The sequence below is a fragment of the Chionomys nivalis genome, chromosome 22, assembly GCF_950005125.1.
Source record: "Chionomys nivalis chromosome 22, mChiNiv1.1, whole genome shotgun sequence".
NCBI lineage: Eukaryota > Metazoa > Chordata > Mammalia > Rodentia > Cricetidae > Chionomys > Chionomys nivalis.
Window position 1 is genome coordinate 54491804 of NC_080107.1, and position 22338 is coordinate 54514141.

General features: G+C 41.2%; 1 protein-coding gene across 2 annotated transcripts; it reads left to right on the forward strand.

Moving 5' to 3' along the window:
* The first annotated feature begins 2265 nt into the window (after positions 1-2265).
* Pdcl (phosducin like) lies at positions 2266-11989 on the forward strand. Of its 2 annotated transcripts, none has more exons than XM_057755161.1 (4): positions 2266-2384; positions 3966-4133; positions 6884-7065; positions 10362-11989. In XM_057755161.1, the coding sequence occupies exons 2-4, from the start codon at positions 3971-3973 to the stop codon at positions 10911-10913; spliced, it is 897 nt and encodes a 298-aa protein (XP_057611144.1). In that variant the 5' UTR covers positions 2266-2384; positions 3966-3970; the 3' UTR covers positions 10914-11989. The 2 variants fall into 2 exon arrangements, with proteins under 2 accessions (XP_057611144.1, XP_057611145.1); XM_057755162.1 differs by lacking the exon at positions 2266-2384 and adding an exon at positions 2691-2991.
* Positions 11990-22338: the final 10349 nt, after the last annotated feature.

The following is a 22338-nucleotide window of genomic DNA, read 5'->3' on the forward strand; positions in this document are numbered from 1 at the left end:
CAATTTTAGACTTTCAATAGTCATAAAGGTAAACAGTAGTATTAATATTGTTTTAAGGATGAGAAAGTATATTAATATGCCATAGGAAGGAAGCCTTATAAAACGGGAGGAAGAGACGAATAGTGCTATCCGTTCAAGGAACAGTATCAGTGACTCATTCAGTGAGCGGTTGGAGGAAAACACCGTGAGTTTTGGTTGTTGAATCAAGTGCAAGTCTCTTCTGATTGTTTTTGTTTTTCGGGTTAACAAAAGTCAAGTTTATCTGAGTGAGGCAAGGGGAAGAGGTACTGAAATTTGAAAGAATAGATATGAATTACTTTTCTTATAATGAGAGTAGAAATTGCCCGAGGAAATGGAGGATTGTTGGGCAGCATTGAAGTGAATTTTTTTCGAGACAGGGTTTCTCTGTGGTTTTGGAGCCTGTCCTGGAACTAGCTCTGTAGACCAGGCTGGCCTCGAAGTCACAGAGATCCGCCTGCCTCTGCCTCCCGAGTGCTGGGATTAAAGGCGTGCGCCACCACTGCCCAGCCGGACTTTAAAAGATGAAGAAGACAGCCTCATTAGGGAGAGCTCAATAAAAGTAAAATTAAAGTGAAAGCGTTTACTAAGTATATATGAAAATGTTTTAACATTGATTTATTTATTTACATGGTTGGGGGAGGATGACTCTCTGTAGCAGTCTGAGGATATCTTTCAGAGTCAGTTCTTGCCTTCCACCATGTATATCCCAGGGACTGAACTCAGGTGCCCAGACACCTAGCTGGACGAGCCATCTCACTGGCCCTCAAGTATTCATTAAAAATATTTATAGGGACTTTTCTGTTTGTTTGTTTGCAGAGTCACTCTTTCTGAGTGCTGGTTGTGCCACTTAAAGCAGAAAAGCAGATCACAAACTTAAAATATACTATGCATATGCAACTGAAAAACATAAGGTATTTATTGTGCAACAGAGCTTTTGAAGTGAATTGCTTTAAATTGGGGTGTGTGTGTGTGCATGCTGGAGGATGCTGTCTCTGTTAGCCTGAACAAATAACTTCTAAAGAAAATGTGCATATAGACAGATTTGCAGTAATGTTTAGGTGATCCTGGAACCATAAATTGAGAACCTCTTTCTTCAAATTGAGCCCTATCTTAAACAATGTATTTCATATAAATCTAGTATATATATAGGATTTTCGAGACAGGGTTTCTCCATAGCTTTTAGTTCCTGTCCTGGAACTAGCTCTTGTAGACCAGGCTGGCCTCGAACTCACAGAGATCTGCCTGCCTCTGCCACCCGATTTAATTTGCACACGGTTTTTAATGAGAAATTTCACAGCTGTGTATTGACACTCTAACTAACACTCACAGTTTGAAATCATGTTAGGTTTAACAAAATTTGCAAAAATAGGATAGTTTTCTTTATCTCTTTATCTAGAATTTTCAATGTTATCACCATATATAACTGTAGAATTATGCAAACTACTGATTCAACAACTGTTTAACTAATATTAGTTGATAGAAGGCATTCAAATTCTTCAATTCTCCATACCGTTTTCCTGTCCAATAATCCAATTCAGGATGTCATACTTTTTGTTGTTAAGGGCTTGGATTTGCATTTTATTAAGTTTTAATTTCTGTTCTTACTTATCCTTGAAGAAATAAACGTTTTGTTGTTTCTGGAGAGCTGTTCCCCCTCCCCTCTCTCCTCTTTCCCCTCCCCTCCTTTCCTCTCTTCCCTCTCCCCTGGAACTAGTTCTATAGCGTAAACTGGTTTCGAACTCACAGAGATCCATCTGTCTCTGCTAGGATTAAAGGCGTGCGGCACCACTGCCTGGCCATTTCTTCGTTTTATTTATTTTATTTATTTATTTACTTATTATGCATACAATATTCTGTCTGTGTGTATGCCTGCAGGCCAGAAGAGGGCACCAGACCCCATTACAGATGGTTGCGAGCCTCCATGTGGTTGTTGGGAATTGAACTCAGGACCTCTGGAAGAGCAGGCAATGCTCTTAACCGCTGAGTCATCTCTCCAGCCCCATTTCTTCGTTTTAATAGACATAAAAAAGAAAAACCAAGAAAATGCTTTCGGAACTTCTTTCTAAACTTGGAAGGGAAGTTGATAAACTTTTCTTATTATTTAAAACTAGAAATTCATAGTTCAAACTTAATTTTGAAGAGTTTTGTCCGAAGATAGTATCCGTAGTTCCCCCCACCCCCATGCCAGAATAAGCTTTTTGTGATTGGGCAGCGTGCTTCCGCCATGACGCCGGAAGACCTCCTGATTGGTCCGCACAGTCCGCTCTCGGCCGCTTTGCACAGTCGCTCAAGGCGGTCTGGCACTTCTTTCCCCTAGCGAGCACTCCGTGCTGGTGACGGAGGGACGGACTGAGCGAGGCGAGGTAACCGCACCGGCGCCAGCGGGAGGGAGCGGCGGGCCTAGCCTGGGTGGGGCCGGGGCTGCGGGCCTCGGCGCGAGGGGCTTCCGCTCTTCCCCTCGAGACTCGCGCCCCTCATCAGTACCGCCCTCCTCGCGGGGCCCCTCTCCAGCCTCATCTTCCACGCTGCTCCGCCTCCTCAGCCCACCTTCCGCATTGTTCGGCCTCAGCCCCGCCTCCCCCGGTTTTTCTTCCCTGGCCCCGCCTTCGGCACTTTCCCTGCTCAGCCCCGCGTGGCTCCGCCTCTCGCCCCACCCTCTTGTCTCCTGAGCTCCGCCCCGCCCTCCTCTGCTGCCCCTCTTCAGCCCTGCCCTCTCTTCTTTGAACCCTTCCCTACCCTGCCCTCCTCTCCCTCGCTTCTCCGGCAAGCCTTTCTCTTGCCCTGCCTTCTCCTTAGACCGCCTTCTTCATGGTCTTCCCACCCGTGGTACTTCTCCGTGCCAGAGTGCAGGCCTTCCTCACCTCAGCTGCTCAGCCTCCCCAGCACTCTTCTCTCTTTTGGCCCCTGCACATCTCTGATAACCTATCTTTACCTGTCTCTCGGACTTCGTTGTGCACCCCTGACAAAGAGGTGTCTTTTTTTTTTTGTTTTTTAAAGTTTTCTTCCATTTGACCTGCACAGTGCTCTGTTTTGACTGTTGTGTTTCTGTTCTGTGGGAGATAGGCACATTGTAATACTGTAAAAGTCGTGTATTGTCTCTCCTGAAGGCAGCAAGATGTTTGTATGCTTAGAGGAAGGGCCGTTTTGTATTCTTTTTCCTTTCTTTCTTTCCTTTTTTTGGGGGGTGGGGTGGGGAGTGGTTTTCTAGACCTAGTTTTCCTTGTGCAGTCCTGGCTGTCCTGGAACTCACTCTGTAGACCAGGCTCAGAGATCCACCTGCCCCTGCCCCCTGAGTGCTGGGATTAAAGGTGTGCACTGTCACACCCAGATTATTCTTTTATTCTAATCATTCCTGCTCGTTCCTCAAACAATCTTTTAAGGAGCTGACTATACTGCTTCCCCAAAATAGCTGGGTCTTCCGAGTTCTTTAAACATTTGGTTATTGTTTTAAATCTTGTTGTAGAAACTTGCTTTAGTTCATCACAGTTGGTCCAGCTTGAGGCCAGCCTTAGTGAGGAAGAGGAGTGAACAATTTAGTTGCAAAACTATACTCTTGGTGGTTCCTTTTGATGTTTTCCCTGAGAACCTTTCCCCAGTTTGTTAGCAAGCAGTCTTCAAACTGGAAGTGTGTGTGAATAAAGTCACCAGCCAGTAGATTGCTCTTACCCAGTGAACACGATTACACAGGAACACATATCTGTGGATCTGTTATCAGCTTTTGTTGCCGAGCTTGGGAAAGAAACATCCCTTATCTAAGCCTCGCTTATGCCTTCTATAACAGAAGACCGGGTAAACTATGGCATAGAGCCAGGGTTGGGGTTTGTTGAGATTCTGCTTATTGAAAACAAATTCTGATGTCAGCACAAGAGCACCTCGTATGGGTCAGATTTGTGTCCTTGCTCAAGCCAGCAACAATCCTTGATACAGTTATTGCCCTTTTCCAGGCACCATGACAACCCTGGATGATAAACTGCTGGGGGAGAAACTGCAGTACTACTACAGCACCAGCGAGGATGAGGACAGTGACCATGGAGACCGAGACAGAGCTCCCGCCAGCAGCTGCACACCTGCAGAGGCCGAGTTGGCAGGCGAAGGCATTTCAGTCAATACAGGTACTGGAAAGTGCTGAGCTCTGGAAACTGACTCAAAAAGTGGCTTGTAAAGTATACAGCAACTAGAAACTCCTAGTCTCCTTTCTCCAACTCCAGTTACACTTCTAGAGACAACACAGTGTTGTCTCTGGGCTTGACTTGGACTGCAGGTCCTTCCCTACTGAGCCACCTCGGTGGCTCTTACAGTACTGTGTGTTGTTTTTAGTCCTTTTTTTTTTTTATTGCTGAGAGTTGAACTAAGGGCTTTGTTCATACTATACACGTGCTCTATCACTGAGTTACATCCCCAGTCCTCTGTAATGTCAGTCCTCAATATGCCAGTGCTATAAGTTGAGGTGATTCTTAGAGTTTAGCCAGCAATACAGTATTTTTCCTTACACCTTTTCTTCTACTGTATTAGCAACTTTCTAAATTGGTGCCATCTTATTAGATAAGAAATAGTCATTTTTGTTTTCTTTTTATAGATAAGAGTCTCACTGTGTTTCCTGGGCTGGCCTTGAATTCATGATCTCAAATGATCCTTCATCCTCAGCTTCTCTATAGTAGGAATTTCTGGCATACTCCTGACGTGTACTACTACGCCTAACACCCCCCGCCCCCCCCCCTAATATTTATAGAGTATCTTTCGTGTCAAGAAATGTAGAATTTTCTCATCCTGCCCCTCTTGCCTTTTGGTGCTGGGGATCAAATACAGGGTGGGTGTTGTGAGTTCCAGCCCTTGGTTTTTGGAGGAAGGATTTTTTTTTTTTTTTAAAATCACTGCTTGGCCCATTAGCTCTACATTCTTCTTCTTTTTTTTTAATTGATTTTTATTGAGCTCTACATTTTTCTCTGCTCCCCTCCCTGCCTTTCTCCTCTCCCCTTCAACCTTCCCCCAAGGTCCTCAGGAGATCTTGTCTTTTTCTACTTTCCACTTCCCATGTAGATTAGATCTGTGTAAGTCTCTCTTAGTGTTCTCATTGTTGTCTAAGTTCTCTGGGATTGTAATTTGTAGGCTGGCTTTCTTTGCTTTATGTTTTAAAACCACCTATGAGTGAGTACATGTGATAATTGTCTTTCTGGGTCTGGGTTACCTCACTCAAGATGATGTTTCCTAGCTCCATCCATTTTCCTGCAAAATGCAAGCTGTCGTTATTTTTTTCTGCTGTGTAGTACTCCATTGTGTAAATGTGCCACATTTTCCTTATCCATTCTTTGGTCAAGGAGCATTTAGATTGTTTCCAGGTTCTGGCTATGACAAATAATGCTGGTATGAATATAGTTGAGCACATGTCCTTGTGGCACAATTGAACATCCTTTGGATATATACCCACAAATGGTATTACTGGGTCTTGTGGAGATTGTTTCCTAATTTTCTGAGAAATCGCCACACAGATCTCCAAAGGGGCTGTACCAGTTTGCATTCCTTCCAGCAATGCCGGAGTGTTCCTTTACCCTCTCCAGCATAAGTTGTCATCAGTGTTTTTGATCTTGGCCATTCTTACAGGTGTAAGATGAAATCTCAGAGTTGTTTTGATTTGCATTTCTCTGATGACTAGGGATGCTGAACATTTCCTTAAGTGTCTGTCTTTCAGCCATTTTAGATTCCTCTGTTGAGAGTTCTCTGTTTAGGTATGTACTACATTTTTTTTTATTGGATTATGTGTTCTTTTGATGACCAATTTCTTGACTTCTTTGTATATTTTGGAGATCAGACCCCTGTCTGATATGGTGTTAGTGAAGATCTTTTCCCATTCTGTAGGCTGTCGTTTTGTTTTGTTGACTGTGTCCTTTGCTTTACAGAAGCTTTTCAGTTTCAGGAGGTCCCATTTATTGTTTTTCTCAGTGTTTATGCTGCTGGGGTTCTATTTAGGAAGTGGTCTCCAGTGCCAATGTGTTCAAGTGTACTTCCCACTTTCTCTTCTATAAGGTTCAGTCTGGCTGGCTTCATGTTGAGGTCTTTGATCCATTTGGACTTGAGTTTTGTGTATGGTGATAGATATGGGTCTATTTTCATTCTTCTACATGTTGATATCCAGTTATGCCAGCACCACTTGTTAAATATGCTTTCTTTTTTCCATTTGATATTTTTTTGCTTCTTTGTCAAAAATCAGGTATTCAAAGATGTATGGATTGATATCCGGGTCTTCTATTTGGTTCCATTTGTCCTCCTGTCTGTATACCAATACCAGGCTGTTTTCAGTACTGTAGCTCTGTAGTAGAGTTTGAAGTCAGGAATTGTGAAGCCTCCAGAAGTTCTTTTATCGTACAGGATTGTTTTGGCTATCCTGGTGTTTTTGCTTTTCCATATGAAATTGAGTACCATTCTTTTAAGGTCTTTGAAAAATTTTGCTGGGCATTGCGTTGAAACTGTAGATTGCTTTTGGTAAGATTGCCTGGAGGAAGGATCTTATACCTCAGGTTGACTGAACATTTGATCTTTCTGAGTGTGGAATGCTTGCATTGCAGGCATGAGCCACCAAGCTCTGTCTAGAATTACCTTGGCCTTCCTAAATGTTTTTTTTTATTTACCTTTTAGTAAATGAATAATAATCTGTCCATTGTTGGGCATTGGGTTGGCCATTTAATTCCTGCAAATTATATTGTAGTAGAACTCATTGTATGTAGAACATTCTGCCCTGTATAAGGATATATGGAGGCTCCTGCTGTGTAATAGATTGAGCAAGCTTCCTGCTGATGTAAGTCCCTGTTTATAGATGTCAACTGGTCTAAAGCCCTTGTCTGTTCTTGGTCATGTTTGCCCTACTCAGGTCCAAAAGGTGTGATCAATGACTGGCGCCGCTTCAAGCAGTTGGAGACAGAGCAAAGGGAAGAGCAGTGCCAGGAGATGGAGCGGCTGATCAAAAAGCTGTCTATGACCTGCAGGTCCCATCTGGACGAAGAGGACGACCAGCAGAAACAGAAGGACCTCCAGGAGAAAATCAGTGGGAAGGTAATGACATCTTCTGACCCTTCCTGACTGCTGAAAGTGGGCTTGGTGATTTAGGAAGGGAGGAAGTTGAATTTGACTTCTGAGCTTTGCAGTGTAGGGCAAAGGGGAGAACCCTGTCATAATTCAGCATGCATCTGGGTTTGGTCTCAGCTCAGCGCTGGCTGAGCTCCCCAGGGTTCTGCAGGTCAAATATCCACGTTAAGGACTGACCTGTTGAAAGTGGAGTATCTATTCGTTTCTTGATCATATTCATGAACATTTATTTTGTTGAGGCAGCACAGTAGAACGAGGAGACATTTGAGTCCAGGTTCCTGGCAGCTCCTGACCTTATCAACATTCACAGTCTCTCGTTCTCTCTGACCAAGGAAGAAATGTACTAGAGTACCTGACATCAATTAACTGTGGCTTAAAGCTAAAAATATCAAGCAAAGGGGTCAGTGAGAGGACTCAGTAGGAAAGGTGCTTGCCATGCAAGCTTGGTGGCCTGAGTTCAGTTCCCAGAACCCATGTAAAGATGGAAGGAAAGAACCAGATCCACAGAGCTGTCCTCTGACCCCCATCTGCACACTATAACACATGTACCCACACATTCACATGTGTGCATGCATATGCACACACCGTGATAGTAAGTTGACATTTAAAAATATGAGCCAATAGCCAGTCGATGGTGGTACACACCTTTAATCCCAGCACTCTGGAGGCAGAGGTTGAGATCTCTGAGTTTGGAGCCAGCTTGGTCTACAGAGTGAGTTCTAGGACAGGCTTCAAAACTATAGAGAAACCCTGTCTGGAAAAACCAAAAACGAAAACCAACCAAACAAAAAACAACAAAACAACCAATAAAACAAAAATTTAAAAAATCAGTCAACTTAAGGGTGCAGATAAAGCATTAAGTCGAGAGTTGGGGAATGATTTCTGGACATAAAACCTGAAAATAGTGTATCAGCTAAAAGACCCAGTTAGGTTGGCCAAATAAGACAGTCTCAGGTTAATGTGATGATAAGATTGGTAATAAGACAGAGTCTAGAAGGATACTGGTTTGTTATGACGCAGTACTGACCCAGTGTTCTGCTCTAGTGTGGTCCCTGGTTACCACCCCTAGTCTATACAAGATTAGGAAGAGATGTCTTGCTGTACCAGGCCAGGAGAAAGATATCTGTCAGGGAAGCTGGCTGTAGCACACTGTGCCTGCTGCTCACAACAAATGAACAGAAAGAGCAGAATGAACCAATAGTCATATGACCACATAGGTCAGATTTGAGAGATTCTGTCTCCATCTTGTTGAGTTGCCTATAATAGACCAGAATTGAAAACTGCCTAGTTGGCAGAAATGAGGCTGGGGGAAAGGTTAAAGTATGACATACAAGTATCAGTTTATAAAAGTGTTTGGAAACACGAGGACATTTTTTAATTTTTTGAGATAAGAGACTCACTGTGTAAACTTGGCCATAGATTGCAGAGATCCACCTGCCTCTGCCTTCTGAGTGCTGAGATTAAAGGTGTGCATCACCACCTTTAATATATATATTTATATATAACAATATAAAGTATTGTTAACATTAACTAGAGACAAAAGTAGGTTATGATACCCACAGCTGCTGCTGCTACAGAAGCAAGACAACTACAGTCACTTGACTAGCAGATAGAAAAGCTGGCTTGGTAGTACATGGGAAGCCCAGATGGGGTCATTGGTAGTTTGAAGCCAACCTGATCTATATAGTGCTTACCAGGCCAGCCTGTTCTACATAGCGAAACCCTGTTTCAAAAAAGAGAAAAAAACGGGCTGGAGAGCTGGCTCAGTGGTTGAGAGCACATGTTTTTGTGGAGGACTTGGGTTTGATTTCTAGCACCTACATAGTAATTCACAGCCATCCATAACCCTAGTTCCAGGAGATCTAGTGTCTACTTCTGACTTTCGAACGTACTGATCACTCATTTGGTGTTCATAGATACGTTCAGGCAAAACACTCACACATAAAATGAATAAATCTTAAAAAAAAAAGGAAGTTTAGAGTTTGTGTCATGTGAATGCATGTGCAAAGCAGCAATGAGGTGTGTTCCTTTGGAAGTTTAATCACGTTGTCTTTTCAGAAGGATCAAGTGACTAAAGTAATGCTTGGCGAGGCTGACAAAGAGTGTCCATCAGAAAGCTGATATTCTGTGAGGTTGCCTGTTTGGAATGAGAGACAATATGGTATTGTTAAAAACCTAAGTCTCTAAAATCCAGCTTAAGGGTCTAGAGAGATGGCTCAGTGCATAAGAATGGGCACTGCTCTTACAGAGACCCCAGTGCTGTTTCCAGAATCCACATGGTGGGATAAAACTGTGTAATGCTAGCTCCTGGGAATCTGACACCCTCTTCTGAACTCTGCAGGCCTCTGTACTCACATACCCCCACACAGACACATAGATATACATAATTAAAAGTAATAAAAATAAACCTTTAAAAAGAGTCTAGTTTGAATCCTCGTCTTGTACTCCATACTTGTGTGAATTTGTGCAAATAATGTAAACTCTTGGGGTTAAACCTACATTAATAGAATTTAGTGATAGGTAAACTCAAGGGTGACGGCCAGGGCATGTACTACGAATTACTTGGGAGACCATAGCAGAGCTAGTCCAGGCAACATAATTTAAACATGATTTTTTTTTAATATTTATTTATTATGTATACAATATTCTGTCTGTGTGTATGCCTGAAGGCCAGAAGAGGGCACCAGACCCCATTACAGATGGTTGTGAGCCACCATGTGGTTGCTGGGAATTGAACTCAGGACCTTTGGAAGAGCAGACAATGCTCTTAACCTCTGAGCCATCTCTCCAGCCCCTAAACATGATTTAAAGAGAAAAAAAAAAAAATTCCTGGGCCCCATATGGAAGGAAAGAACTAACTCCTACAAGTTGTCTTCTACCTTCCAAAGGAGCATAAAGGTATGGGCATGCCCTTTGCCCTCTGAGTGTAAATGTAATTTAAAATCAAGATGGTCCGAAAGGATGACTCAGCTGTTAAAAGTACTTGTTTTTGTAGACAACCCAGGCTTGGTTCCCAGTACCCATGTGATAACTTGCAACCTCTGTAACTTCAGTTCCAGGGGATCCAATTGCATTCTTCTGTCTTCCACAAGCACCAGCATGCACATGGTGCACATATAACACACCTCTGTACATAAAAGAGAATGACATAATGTGCATAAGACGTTAACGTGGCTCCTTATATGTTCTAACTACAGGGTCCATATCCACATTGATTAAACTGTTTAGTATCTGTTTTTGTTCACCTACTGGTCTTCCTGCAGATGACTCTGAAGGAGTTTGCTACAGTAGACAAGACCCTGGATGACGAAGAGTTTCTGCAGCAGTACCGGAAGCAGAGAATGGAAGAGATGAGGCAGCAGTTTCATAAAGGGCCCCAGTTCAAGCAAGTTTTTGAGATCCCCAGTGGAGAAGGATTTTTAGACATGATTGATAAAGAACAGAAAAACACCCTTATCATGGTTCATATTTATGAAGATGGCATCCCGGGGACTGAAGCCATGAATGGCTGCATGCTCTGCCTTGCCACAGAGTACCCGGCTGTCAAATTCTGCCGAGTGAGGAGCTCAGTTATTGGGGCCAGCAGTCGTTTTACCCGGAATGCCCTTCCTGCTCTGCTCATCTACAAGGCGGGTGAATTAATTGGCAATTTTGTTCGTGTCACTGACCAGCTGGGGGAAGACTTCTTTGCTGTAGACCTTGAAGCGTTCCTACAGGAATTTGGATTGCTCCCAGAAAAAGAAGTCTTGGTGCTGACATCTGTTCGAAACTCTGCCACCTGTCATAGTGAAGACAGCGATCTGGAATTAGATTGAACTGATAATTTAGTTCCATAGCTATCTCATTGTTTGGGCTAGAGGACACATGTCTGTATTTCTGTCCCTCCTGCATCTTCTGGCTTTACAGCTGTTCTTCATAGTCTCATTTAGTATATATGAAAGTCAAGAAATTCTTAGATTAAATCAGAATGTCGACTCATGTTGTGGCTAACAGTAAAGTGACTTCAGAGTATATAAACAGGAAGCTAAGCTTTGAGCTTTTTACTTATTTAGTGTGTTTTCTCTGATATTGTTTCTAGTCAATATTGACATGACATTCTTGAAGGCAATGTCCTGAAAATTGTCTTTTAATAACCTCGGAGTTCCACCAGATCTGAGAGTATAATTCCCTAGTGAGTGTGTTATGTGTAATATAAATAGTGCATTTCCATAATCATTTGATTGAAAATCATGTTTCCTTGTAATCAGACTCATAACTCTACTTTCTTTTTCTCTAGACCCTTCGCCAGGGTCTGACTTAGAGGCTTCATACAAGGTTAGTTATGTAGCTCAGTGGTGCACACTTACTTGGAGCATATATATAGGGCTTCAAGACTGACACTTATATGGGTAGAGCTTGAAGCCTCAGTAGGAGGACCTTTCTGTTTTGCTCATCAACTTTATTCATTTTATTTAACAAGATAACTTCTTATTTAACCTAGATTTTTTTTTAAATAACAACCTTTTTTTGCTAGTTAGAAAAAAATTCATATTTAGTAGAGGAAAATTGGCCAAATACAGATGCAAAAATGGTTTAATATACATATATATATTTCTACCACATAAACGCTATGCTTTGGTATATTTCATATGTAGGTTTTTATAATGTATTCAGAGGCTTTTGTTTGTTTTTAAATGAAATTGGGATCATTCTGAGCATACTGTCTGATCATATGGTCAGCCACTAACATCAGAATTTTTTTCATATTAGTAAATACTCTTAATAGTAGACTAATTGGTAGATATACTGTAATCTGGTGGTTATTTTTTAGAAAGATGGCAAACTTTTTTATTATTATGAAAGCAACATGTTCAATTGTAGAACATATAATAAAAATTACACTTAAAAGATATTTAAAAGTCGACCTGCCTGTTTGTCTGCGAACTCAGTGGAACCCTGGAACACAACTTGCTTCAATACTGAGGGGATCTAAGAGCCAGCCAGTAGGGAATATTCCTGCCTCTGAACTATCCCCCAACCCACTCTGCCCCCACACCTGTCTGCTCACCTGTGAGCTCAGTGGAACCCTGGAACACAGATTGCTCCAGTACTGAGGGGTCCTGGGAGATAAGTCAACAGCCACAGGGCCGGGCAGCAAGACACCCCACTCTAAGATCTCCCCATGGGACAAAACCCAGGGGCCCCTCTCCAGCTCCCTCAGCTTTTCTAGCCAGCCAACAGGGAGTTTTCCTGTGTCTAGTCTATTCCCCCACTCAGCCTGCCCCCAAACCCACCTATTTGCCTGTGAGCTTCGTGGAACCCTGAAACACAGCTTCCTCTAATACTGAGGGTACCTAAGAGACAGCAACAACAAGGATTGGACCAAGACACCAAGACACTCTGGCCTCATTTGAAGGAAGAGATGGGTAGGTGCCAAAGCAAGAATTCCTCCAATATCCTAAAAAGCAACATGGTAACACCAGAACCCAGCAGACACACAAAAGGAAGACTTGATCATCTTAACCCAGAAGTAGAAGAAAATGACTTTAAATGTAACTATGAAAATAATGGAGACCTTTAAAGAAGAAGTGAAAAACTCCCTTAAAGAAATGAAAGAGAATTGGAGGGGGGAGGACCTTGGACTTTCCACAGGGCAGGGAACCCTGACTGCTCCTGGGACTGGAGAGGGAGGAGAAGAGGAGTGGGGGGAGGGGGAGAGGGGCGGGAGGAGGGGGAGGGAAATGGGAGGCGGGGAGGAGGCAGAAAATTTTTTTTCAATAAAAAAAAAGAAATGAAAGAGAAGACAAAAAGTTGGAAGAAATTAATCCCTCAAAGAAAACCAAGAAAAAACAAACAGGTGAAGGAAACAGTTCAAGACTTGAAGACTGAAATATAGATAATAAAGAAAACATAAACTGAGGGAATTCTGGATATGGAAAATCTGGGTAAACGAACAGGAACTACAGAGACAAGTATAACCAAAAGAATACAAGACATAGAAGAAAGAATCTCAGGTACTGAAGATATATAGAGGAAATAGACACATTGGTCAAAGAAAACATTAAATACAACAAATTTTTAAAACACTCAGGAAATCTGGGACACCATGAAAAGACCAAACCTAAGAATAATAGGGGTAGAAGGAGAACTCCAGCTCAAAGGCCCAGAAAATATATTCAACATAATTATAAAAGAAAACTTTCTCAACCTAAAGAAGGATATCCCTATGAAGGTACAAGAAGTACAGGGAGTTTTACAGGTTACAGAATACCAAATAGGATCAAAAAAAAAATCCCCTCATATAATAATCAAAACACAAAACATACAGAATAAGAGCAGTCAGGGTTCCCTGCCCTGTGGGAAGTCCAAGGTCCTCCTCCCCTCCATCCAGGTCTAGGAAGGTGAGCATCCAAACAGACTAGGCTCTCACAAAGCCAGTACATGCAGTAGGATCAAAACCCAGTGCCATTGTCCTTGGCTTCTCAGTCAGCCCTCCTTGTCTGACACATTCAGAGAGTCCGGTTTGATCATATGCCCCATCAGTCCTCAGTTGCTTTGGTACGAACCCTGACTGCTCTTTGGACTGGAGAGGGAGAGGGATGGGGGAGGGAAATGGGATGAGGGGAGGAGGTGGAAATTTTTAAGTAAAAAAAAAAAGAATTCAAGAATTCTTATCCAGCTACAATGAACAATCAATTGAGAACACAGAATGAGACTGAAGGATTGGACTTTTGTAATGTTTTCTGTACTAAATCTGGCTGTATGGGCCTCCAAATGACATTCTTTATAAACAGAAAAGCAAACAGCAATCATTAGTTAAGACAAGGTTCAATGAATAAAATCTAACAATGTTAAAAAAAGCATACAGAATAAAGAAAGGATACTAAGAGCTGCAAAGGAAAAAGGTCAAGTAACATATAAAGGTAAACCTATCAGAATTACACCTGACTTCTCAATGGAAACCATGAAAGCCAGAAGGTCCTGGATAGATGTTCTGCAGACACTAAGAGACCATGGATGCAAGCCCAGACTAGTATACCCAGCAAAGCTTGCTTTCACCATTGATGGAGAAAACAAGATATTCCATGACAAAACAGATTTAAACAATACATATCCACAAACCCAGCCCCACAGAAAGTACTAGAAGGAAAATCTTAACCCAAGGATGCTAACTACACCCACAATAACACAGACATCTGATAACCCTCCACCAGCATAACCCAAAGAAAGAAAACACACAAACACTACTGAAAAATAACTGGAGTTTACCACTGGTCATTAATATCGCTTAATATCAATGGGCTCAATTCACCTATAAAAAGGCCCAGTTAAGAGAATGGATACGAAAACAGGATCCAACATTCTGCTGTTTACCAGAAACGCACCTCAACCTCAAAGACAGACACTACCTCAGAGTAAAGGGTTGGGAAAAGATTTTCCAATCAAATGGACCTAAGAAACAAGGGGGTGTGGCTATCCTAAAATCTACCAAAATTGATTTCAAACTTAGTCAGAAGAGATGGAAAAGGATGCTTTATACTCATGACAGGAACAATTCATCAGGATGAAGTCTCAATCCTGGATATCTATGCCCCTAATACAAAAGCACCCACATATGTAAAAGAAACATTACTAAAACTTAAATCGCACATCAAACATTAATAGTATATTTCAACACTCTTCTCTCGTCAATGGACAGGTCGACCAGACAGAAACTTAACAGAGAAATAAGAGAACTAACAAATGTAATTATTCAAATGGACTTAACAGACATCTATAGAACATTCCACTCAAAAAAGATTATACCTTCTCAGAACCTCATGAAACCTCTAAAATTGATCACATACTCGGTAACAAAGCAAACATCCACAGATACAAAAAAATTGGAGTAACTCCCTGTGTCTTATCGAATCACCATGGAGTGAAGTTAGAATTTAACAACAATACTACTCCTAGAAAGCCTAAAAAATCATGGAAACTGAACAGTCAACTACTGAACCCACCCTTGGATCAAGGAAGAAATAAAGATATTGAAGTCTTCCTTCAATTCAATGAAAATGAAGGCACAACATATCCAAACCTAGGGGACACTATGAAAGCAGCACTGAGAGGAAAGTTCATAGCACTAAGTGCCCACATAAGGAAAACGGAGAAAGCTCATGTTAGTGACTCAACAGCATAACTGGAAGCTCTAGAGAAAAAGCAGACTCACCCAGGAGCAATAAAAGACAGGGAATAACCAAATTGACAGCTGAACGCAACAAAATAGAAACACAGAAAACAATACAAAGAATCAATGAAACAAAGAGCTGGTTCTTTGAAAAAAATCAACAAAATAGACAAACCCTTACCCAAACTAATCAAAAGGTGGAGAGAGAACATCCAAATTAACAAAATCAGAAACGGAAAGGGGGGCATTAACAACAGACACTGAAGAAATTCAGAGAATCATTAGGTCTTACTACAAAAACCTGTACTCCACAAAATTGGAAAACGTAAAAGAAATGGACAATGTTTTAAGAAAGATACCATATACTAAAATTAAATCAAGACCAGGTTAACAATTAAATAGACCTATAAGCTGCAAGGAAATAGAAGCTGTCATCAAAAACCTCTCAAAAAAAAAAAAAAAAAAAAAAAAAAAAAAAAAAAAAGAATCCCAGGGCCGGATGGTTTTAGTGAAAAATTCTACCAGAGTGTTCAAGAGGCACTAATAGCTATACTCCTCAAAGTGCTCCACATAATAGAAAAAGAAGGGTCATTGCCAAACTCTTTTTATGAGGCTACAGTTACTCTGATACCAAAACTGCACAAAGACTCAACCAAGAAAGAGAATTATAGACCAATCTCACTCCTAAACAGAGATGCAAAAATTGGTAAACCGAATCTAAGAACACATCAAAAAGATCATCCATCAGAAAACAAACTCTACCGGGAGCAGAAACCAGGAGCAAATCTAGTTCCAGGAAACAACCCAGTCCTAGAACACTGGTGGATCAGGATTGAGCCAGCAACAGATCCAGAGTCAGCAATCTCCACCAGAACAGGTCCACCTAAAAGCCAGGGACTTCTGCAGGAAGGGATCCAGACCAGGATTTACAGAAATAGATCAAAGCCAGCAACCTATGCCAAAGTAGACCTGAGACAGTTAACTCCAAGGGAGCAGAGCAAAGCACAGGAATGCTGAGCTAACTCCCGGATCAGGGGTAACCAACAGGATAACTAGAACTGTGACACTGACTGTACCACAAGGAACAACCATCTGAACTTTGGATTCACTGGCACCTAGAAGATTATTCAACAGAATCTCAGACAGCCCCAATTACACCTATTAGAGGAAAAGATGAGTAGAAAAGGTAAGATCACACTCTATACCACAAAGAGCAACACAACACCAGTAAAATCTAAAGACCCTACAACAGCAAGACCTGAACAACTAAATATGGATGAACCAGAAGAAAATGACCTAAAAATAACTTCAAGAGAATGTTTGAAATTCTTAAAGATGAAGTGAGAAATTCCCTTAAAGAAATTCAGGAAAAGTCAAACAAAAAATTGGAAGCTATAAGCAATTCACTTAAAGAAAACCAAGAAAAAGAAATCAAACATATAAAAGAAACTATTCATGACTTGAAAACTGAAATAGAAACAATAAAGAAAACACAAGCTGAAGGAATCATAGAAAAAAGAAATCACGAGAAAAAGATCAGAAACCACAAATGCAAGCATGAACAGCAGAATATAAGAAATGGAAAAGAGAATCTCAAGCGCTGAAGATACAATAGAGGAAATAGACTCATCAGTCAAAGAAAACATTAAATTTAACAGAAGCTTAACCCAAAATATCCATGAAATATGGGACACCATGACAAAGCCAAATCTTAGAATAATAGGTATAGAAGAAGGAGTTCAACTCAAAGGCACAGAAAATTTAACAAAATCATAGAAGAAAACTTTACCTACCTAAAGAAAGATATGCCTATGAAGATTCAAGAAGCTTGCCGGGCGGTAGTGGTGCACGCCTTTAATCCCAGCACTTGGGAGGCAGAGGCAGGTGAATCTCTGTAAGTTCGAGATCAGCCTGGTCTACAAGAGCTAGTTCCAGGACAGGCTCCAAAGCCACAGAGAAACCCTGACTCGAAAAACCAAAAAAAAAAAAAAAAAAAAGATTCAAGAAGCTTACAGAACACTAAATAGACTGGATCCAAAAAAAAGTCCTCTCCCCACATAATAATCAAAACACTAAACATACAGAATAAAGAAAGAATAATAAGAGCTTCAAAGGAAAAAGGCCAAGTAATATATAAAGGTAGACCTATCAAAATTACACCTGACTTCTCATTGGAGACAATGAAAGCCAGAAGGTCATGGTCAAGCATTATGCAGACATGAAGAAACCATGGATGCCAGCCCAGACTACTATACCCAGCAAAACTGACAATTACCATAGAAAGACAAAACAAGATATTCCATGACAAATCTAGATTTCACTGATACCAAGCCACAAACCCAGCCCTACACAAAATATTACAAGGAAAACTCCAACCCAAGGAAGATGGCTACACCAACAAAAACACAGACAATTGATAATCTCATAATAGCAAATACCAAAGAAGAAAAAAAAATGTAAAAATTAACATTACCCAACAATGAAAACTAAGTTAACAGGAGAGAGCAATCACTGGTCATTAATATCCCTTAATGTAAATGGGCTCAACTCACCTGTAAAAAGGCACTGGCCAACAGATTGGTTACAAAAACAGAATCCATCCTTCTGCATACACGAAACGCATCTCAACCTCAAAGACAGACATTGTCTCAGAGTAAAGGGTTGGGAAAAATATACCAATCAAATGGACCTAAGAAACAAGCTGGTGTAGCTATCCTAATATCTAATAAAATAGACTTTAAGCTAAAATCAGTCAAATGAGACAAAGAAGGTCATTTCATATTAGTCACAGGAAAACTCCATCAAAAGAAAATCTCAATACTGAACATTTATGACCCAAACACAAGGGCACCCTCATATGTCAAAGAAACACATCTAAAGCTTAAATCATACATTAAGCCCAACACACTAATAGTGGGAGACTTCAACACTACCCTCTCAGAACTGGACAGGACAATCAGATAAAAAATGAACAGAGAAATAAGAGAAATAATAGATGTTATAACTCAAATGGCCTTAACAGACATCTATAGAATATTCCATCCAAATTGAAAAGAATATACCTTTGTCTCAGCACCTCATGGAACCTTCTCATAAACTGACCACATACTTGGTAACAAAACAAACCTCAACAAATACAAAAATTTGGAATAACCCAATGTATTTTATCAGATCACCATGGTTTAAAACTAGAAGTCAACAGCAATTCTAATTCCAGAAAACCCACAAACACATGGAAATTAAACAATGCTCACCTGAATCATCAATGGGACAAGGAATAAATAAAAGGGGAAATTAGAGACTTCCTAAAATTCAATGAAAATGACCAGACAACATACCCAAATTTATGGCACACAATGAAAGCAGTGTTAAGAGGCAAGTTCATAGCACTAAATGCCTACTTAAAGAAGCTGGAAAAACCCCACACTAGTGAATTAACAGAACACTTGAAAACTTTAGAACAAAAAGAATCAAACTCACCTAAGAGAACTAGATGGCAAGAAATAATCAAATTGGGAGCTGAAATCAACAAAATAGAAACAAAGAAAACAATACAAAGAATCAATGAGACAAAGAGTTGGTTCTTCGAGAAAATCAACAAAATAGACAAACCTTTATCCAAACTAACCAAAAGGCAGAGAGAGAATATACAAATTAACAAAATCAGAAATGAAAACAGACATGGAAGAAATACAGAGAATCATCAGGTCATATTGTGAAAACCTGTACTCCACAAAATTGGAAAAATTAAAGAAAATGGATAACTTTCTGGATAAATATTACTTACCAAATTAAATCAAGACCAGAAAAGCAAATTAAACAGACCTATAACTGCTGAAAAAATAGAAACAGTCATCAAAAGTCTCCCAACCCAAAAGAAGCCCAGGACAAGATGGTTTCAGCTCAGAATTCTTCAAGACTTTCAAAAAAGAACTAATACCAATACTCCTCAAATTATTCCACACAATGAAAACAGAAGGAACATTGCCAAACTCTTTTCATGAGGCTACAATTACCACATAAAGACATTACTAAGAAAGAGACCAATTTCACTCATGAACATTGATGCAAAACTACTAAATAAAATACTGGCAAATCGAATCCAAGAACACATTAGAACCATCATCCACCATGATCATGTTGGCTTCATCCCAGAGATGCAGGGATGGTTCAATATATGAAAATCTGTCAACGTCATCCACCATATAAACAAACTGAAAAATAAAAACCACATGATCATCTCATTAGATGCCGAAAAAGCTTTTGACAAAATACAACATCCCTTCATGATAAAGGTCTAGGAGAGAGCAGGGATAAAAGGAACATACTTAAATATAATTAAGGCAGTATACAGCAAGCCAACAGTCAAATTCAAACTAAATGGAGAGAAACTCACAGAGATTCCACTGAAATCAGGAACAAGACAAGGTTGTCCACTCTCTCCATACCTATTCAATATAGTTCTTGAGGTTCTAGCTAGAGCAATAAGATACCAAAGGGAGATCAGGGGGATACAAATTGGAAAAGAAGAAGAAGTCAAATGTAGGGCCTGGGTCTACCCTTATTCCTGGGGTTCATCTTGAGGACAGTTTCTGGTCAGCTAACTAAAGCATTCTGTTTGTTCCTGTGCTCCCCCTGCCCCGCCAGGTGATTAGCTGTAGGGCATTGTTGACTCCATCTTTGGCATAATAATTTTCCACCTGCCTGGGTGGAAATCCTTGTGCAGCAGCTAGGTATATAAGGATTTCCCCAAGGTTGAATAAACGGTATTCGGTTGATCTTCTTACGAATGACCCAGGTCTCTTTGTGTGTTCTTTCAATCGGCAGGCCTTTGCCCGACTTGCATACAGTACAGTGGCGCGCAAACTGTACCGAGGGGGTAACACAGAATTGGGTGTTACAATTGGAGGCCCCGCTGGGATCATCAGCAACTACAGTCAGAGACCCATCTGTGAGTGTCGCGACCGCCTCTACCAGCAAGGAAGACGCAACACCAGACTTTTCTTTCAGCAGTTTATTCAGGAACCTTGAACAATCTTCGAATATGGGGGGAAAGCCAACCCTCAGCTAAAGTAGTCCCTGGTTAGCCAGCCCCAGCAAGCTATGTGAGAAATGCGGATAGGTCTAGGTACACGGAAGCAAGCCACATTCTCAGTATAGGCCATATATGGGATGGTATGTGGTTGAGAGCACATTCTCAGTCTTAGCCATATATGGGATAGTACGTGACTTAGAGCACATTCTCAAGAGGGGGTGATGGGCGGAAACCAGTGCCACCTTCAAGGCATGGCACAATGCAGCTTTCTACATGTGAGATCTGGAAGTAGGGATCCCTGAGAGGTCGCCCTCAGAAGGCTGGCCAGCAGGTAGGAAACTGAGTGGTGAGGGTGTATTGGTAATGGGTGTGAGTAATTCTGTTCCAGTGTTAAGGGGCCGGTTGACAGGCCAGTTTTTAATTCTTTTGGAGAAACAAGGCACCGGTATTAAAGTTGAGACAGCACAAGAGATCACTAAGACGGTTTTAGAGTTTAGTCCCTGCTTTCTACATGCAGGGGATTTTAATATTACTGATTGGGAGCAGGTAAAGGCTGAAATGCACTGAAAGAGAGAGGGCCAGAAGAATTCCCTATAGCAATATTTTCACTATGGCTCTTAGTCAGAGATGCTCTTCTCAGTGATGATGTAAAAGTAAAAGAACAATTAGAGAATTTGAACAAAACCCTTGAGGAGATTCAGGAAGCAGAATCTGTGAGTTCTATGAAGAGGATTAGTAGGGATATAGAAGAGGAAGAAGAAATTTTAGAAAAGGAGATCGCACTGACAAAAAAGAAGTTAGAAAAAGAGGAAAGGAAGGAAGCAAACAGAGATATCTTCATGAGACCTCTGCCGCAAAAACATTCCTTGACACTTCAAAATCCTTGGACTACTGCTTCCAAAATCCATGAGATCCAGAACAGATTAAATAATCTAAGTAGAGAGAGGCAGATTTATCCTGTTGTGGAAACTATTGATCCGCAAAAACAGAGGATCAGGCAGCATAACCCCCTGGCCTTTAAGGACATTAAGCAACTGAAAAAAGCAGTTAAGGCCTATGGAACTTATGCTCCCATAAAAATGGAAATTTAAATGACTTTATCCGGTTATGCAGGGACATTGATGGCACTCACATGATGGGTCAGGTAATTGATTCTGACCTTAGGGAGGGTCAAGGTGGAGCTAGATGAAAGAATTGTTTTCAACGCAAATGATCAGGATACATTAAAAGGAATTGCCCTGAGGGTAAAGGGATGGTTAATCAACCCAGGAAATAAGCCAGGTGTGGTGGCAGACACCTTTAATCCTAGCAACTGGAGGCAGAGACCAGTTGAACTCTGTGAGTTCAAGACCAGCCTGGTCCACAGAGTGAGTTCCTGGAACAGCTAGAGGCAGGACACATAGTGATATCCACTTCTCCCTGGAATACTCCTATCTTTGTTATTAAGGAAAAGTCTGGTATATGTGTAGGGATATAGCCCCACCCATTGGGGGCGTGTTCGCCTCGGGCTAATGTTTACGGATAAATCTGCCGGGCGTGATCCCAGCAGCCCTTTTTTTCTTTTGCTCCGCTTTTCCTGTTCTCCGTGGGAACCTGTGGTCCTGTAAGTCTATTTCCTTATTAAAGCTGTATATATCTATATAATCTGTCTGCATTCATTTACGCCACCACATTCTGGTGTAATAAGAGCGGCGGGGCTGCGTCCCCAGCACCCAGCTGCCCACATGGCTAGCTTATGCCCCACGCCACCGGTTAGCTTTACCCGAAATAATTACACGGAAACTGTATTCTTTTGAACATTGCCTGGCCCATTAGTTCCAGCCTCTTATTGGCTAGCTCTTACATATTGATCTAACCCATTTCTAATATTCTGTGTAGCACCATGAGCTGGCTTACCAGGAAAGATCTTAACCTGCGTCTGTCTGGAGTGGGAGAATCATGGCGACTCACTGACTCAGCTTCTTTCTCCCAGCATTCTGTTCTGTTTACTCCACCCACCTAAGGGTTGGCCTATCAAATGGGCCTAGGCAGTTTCTTTTTTTTTTTTTTTGACTGA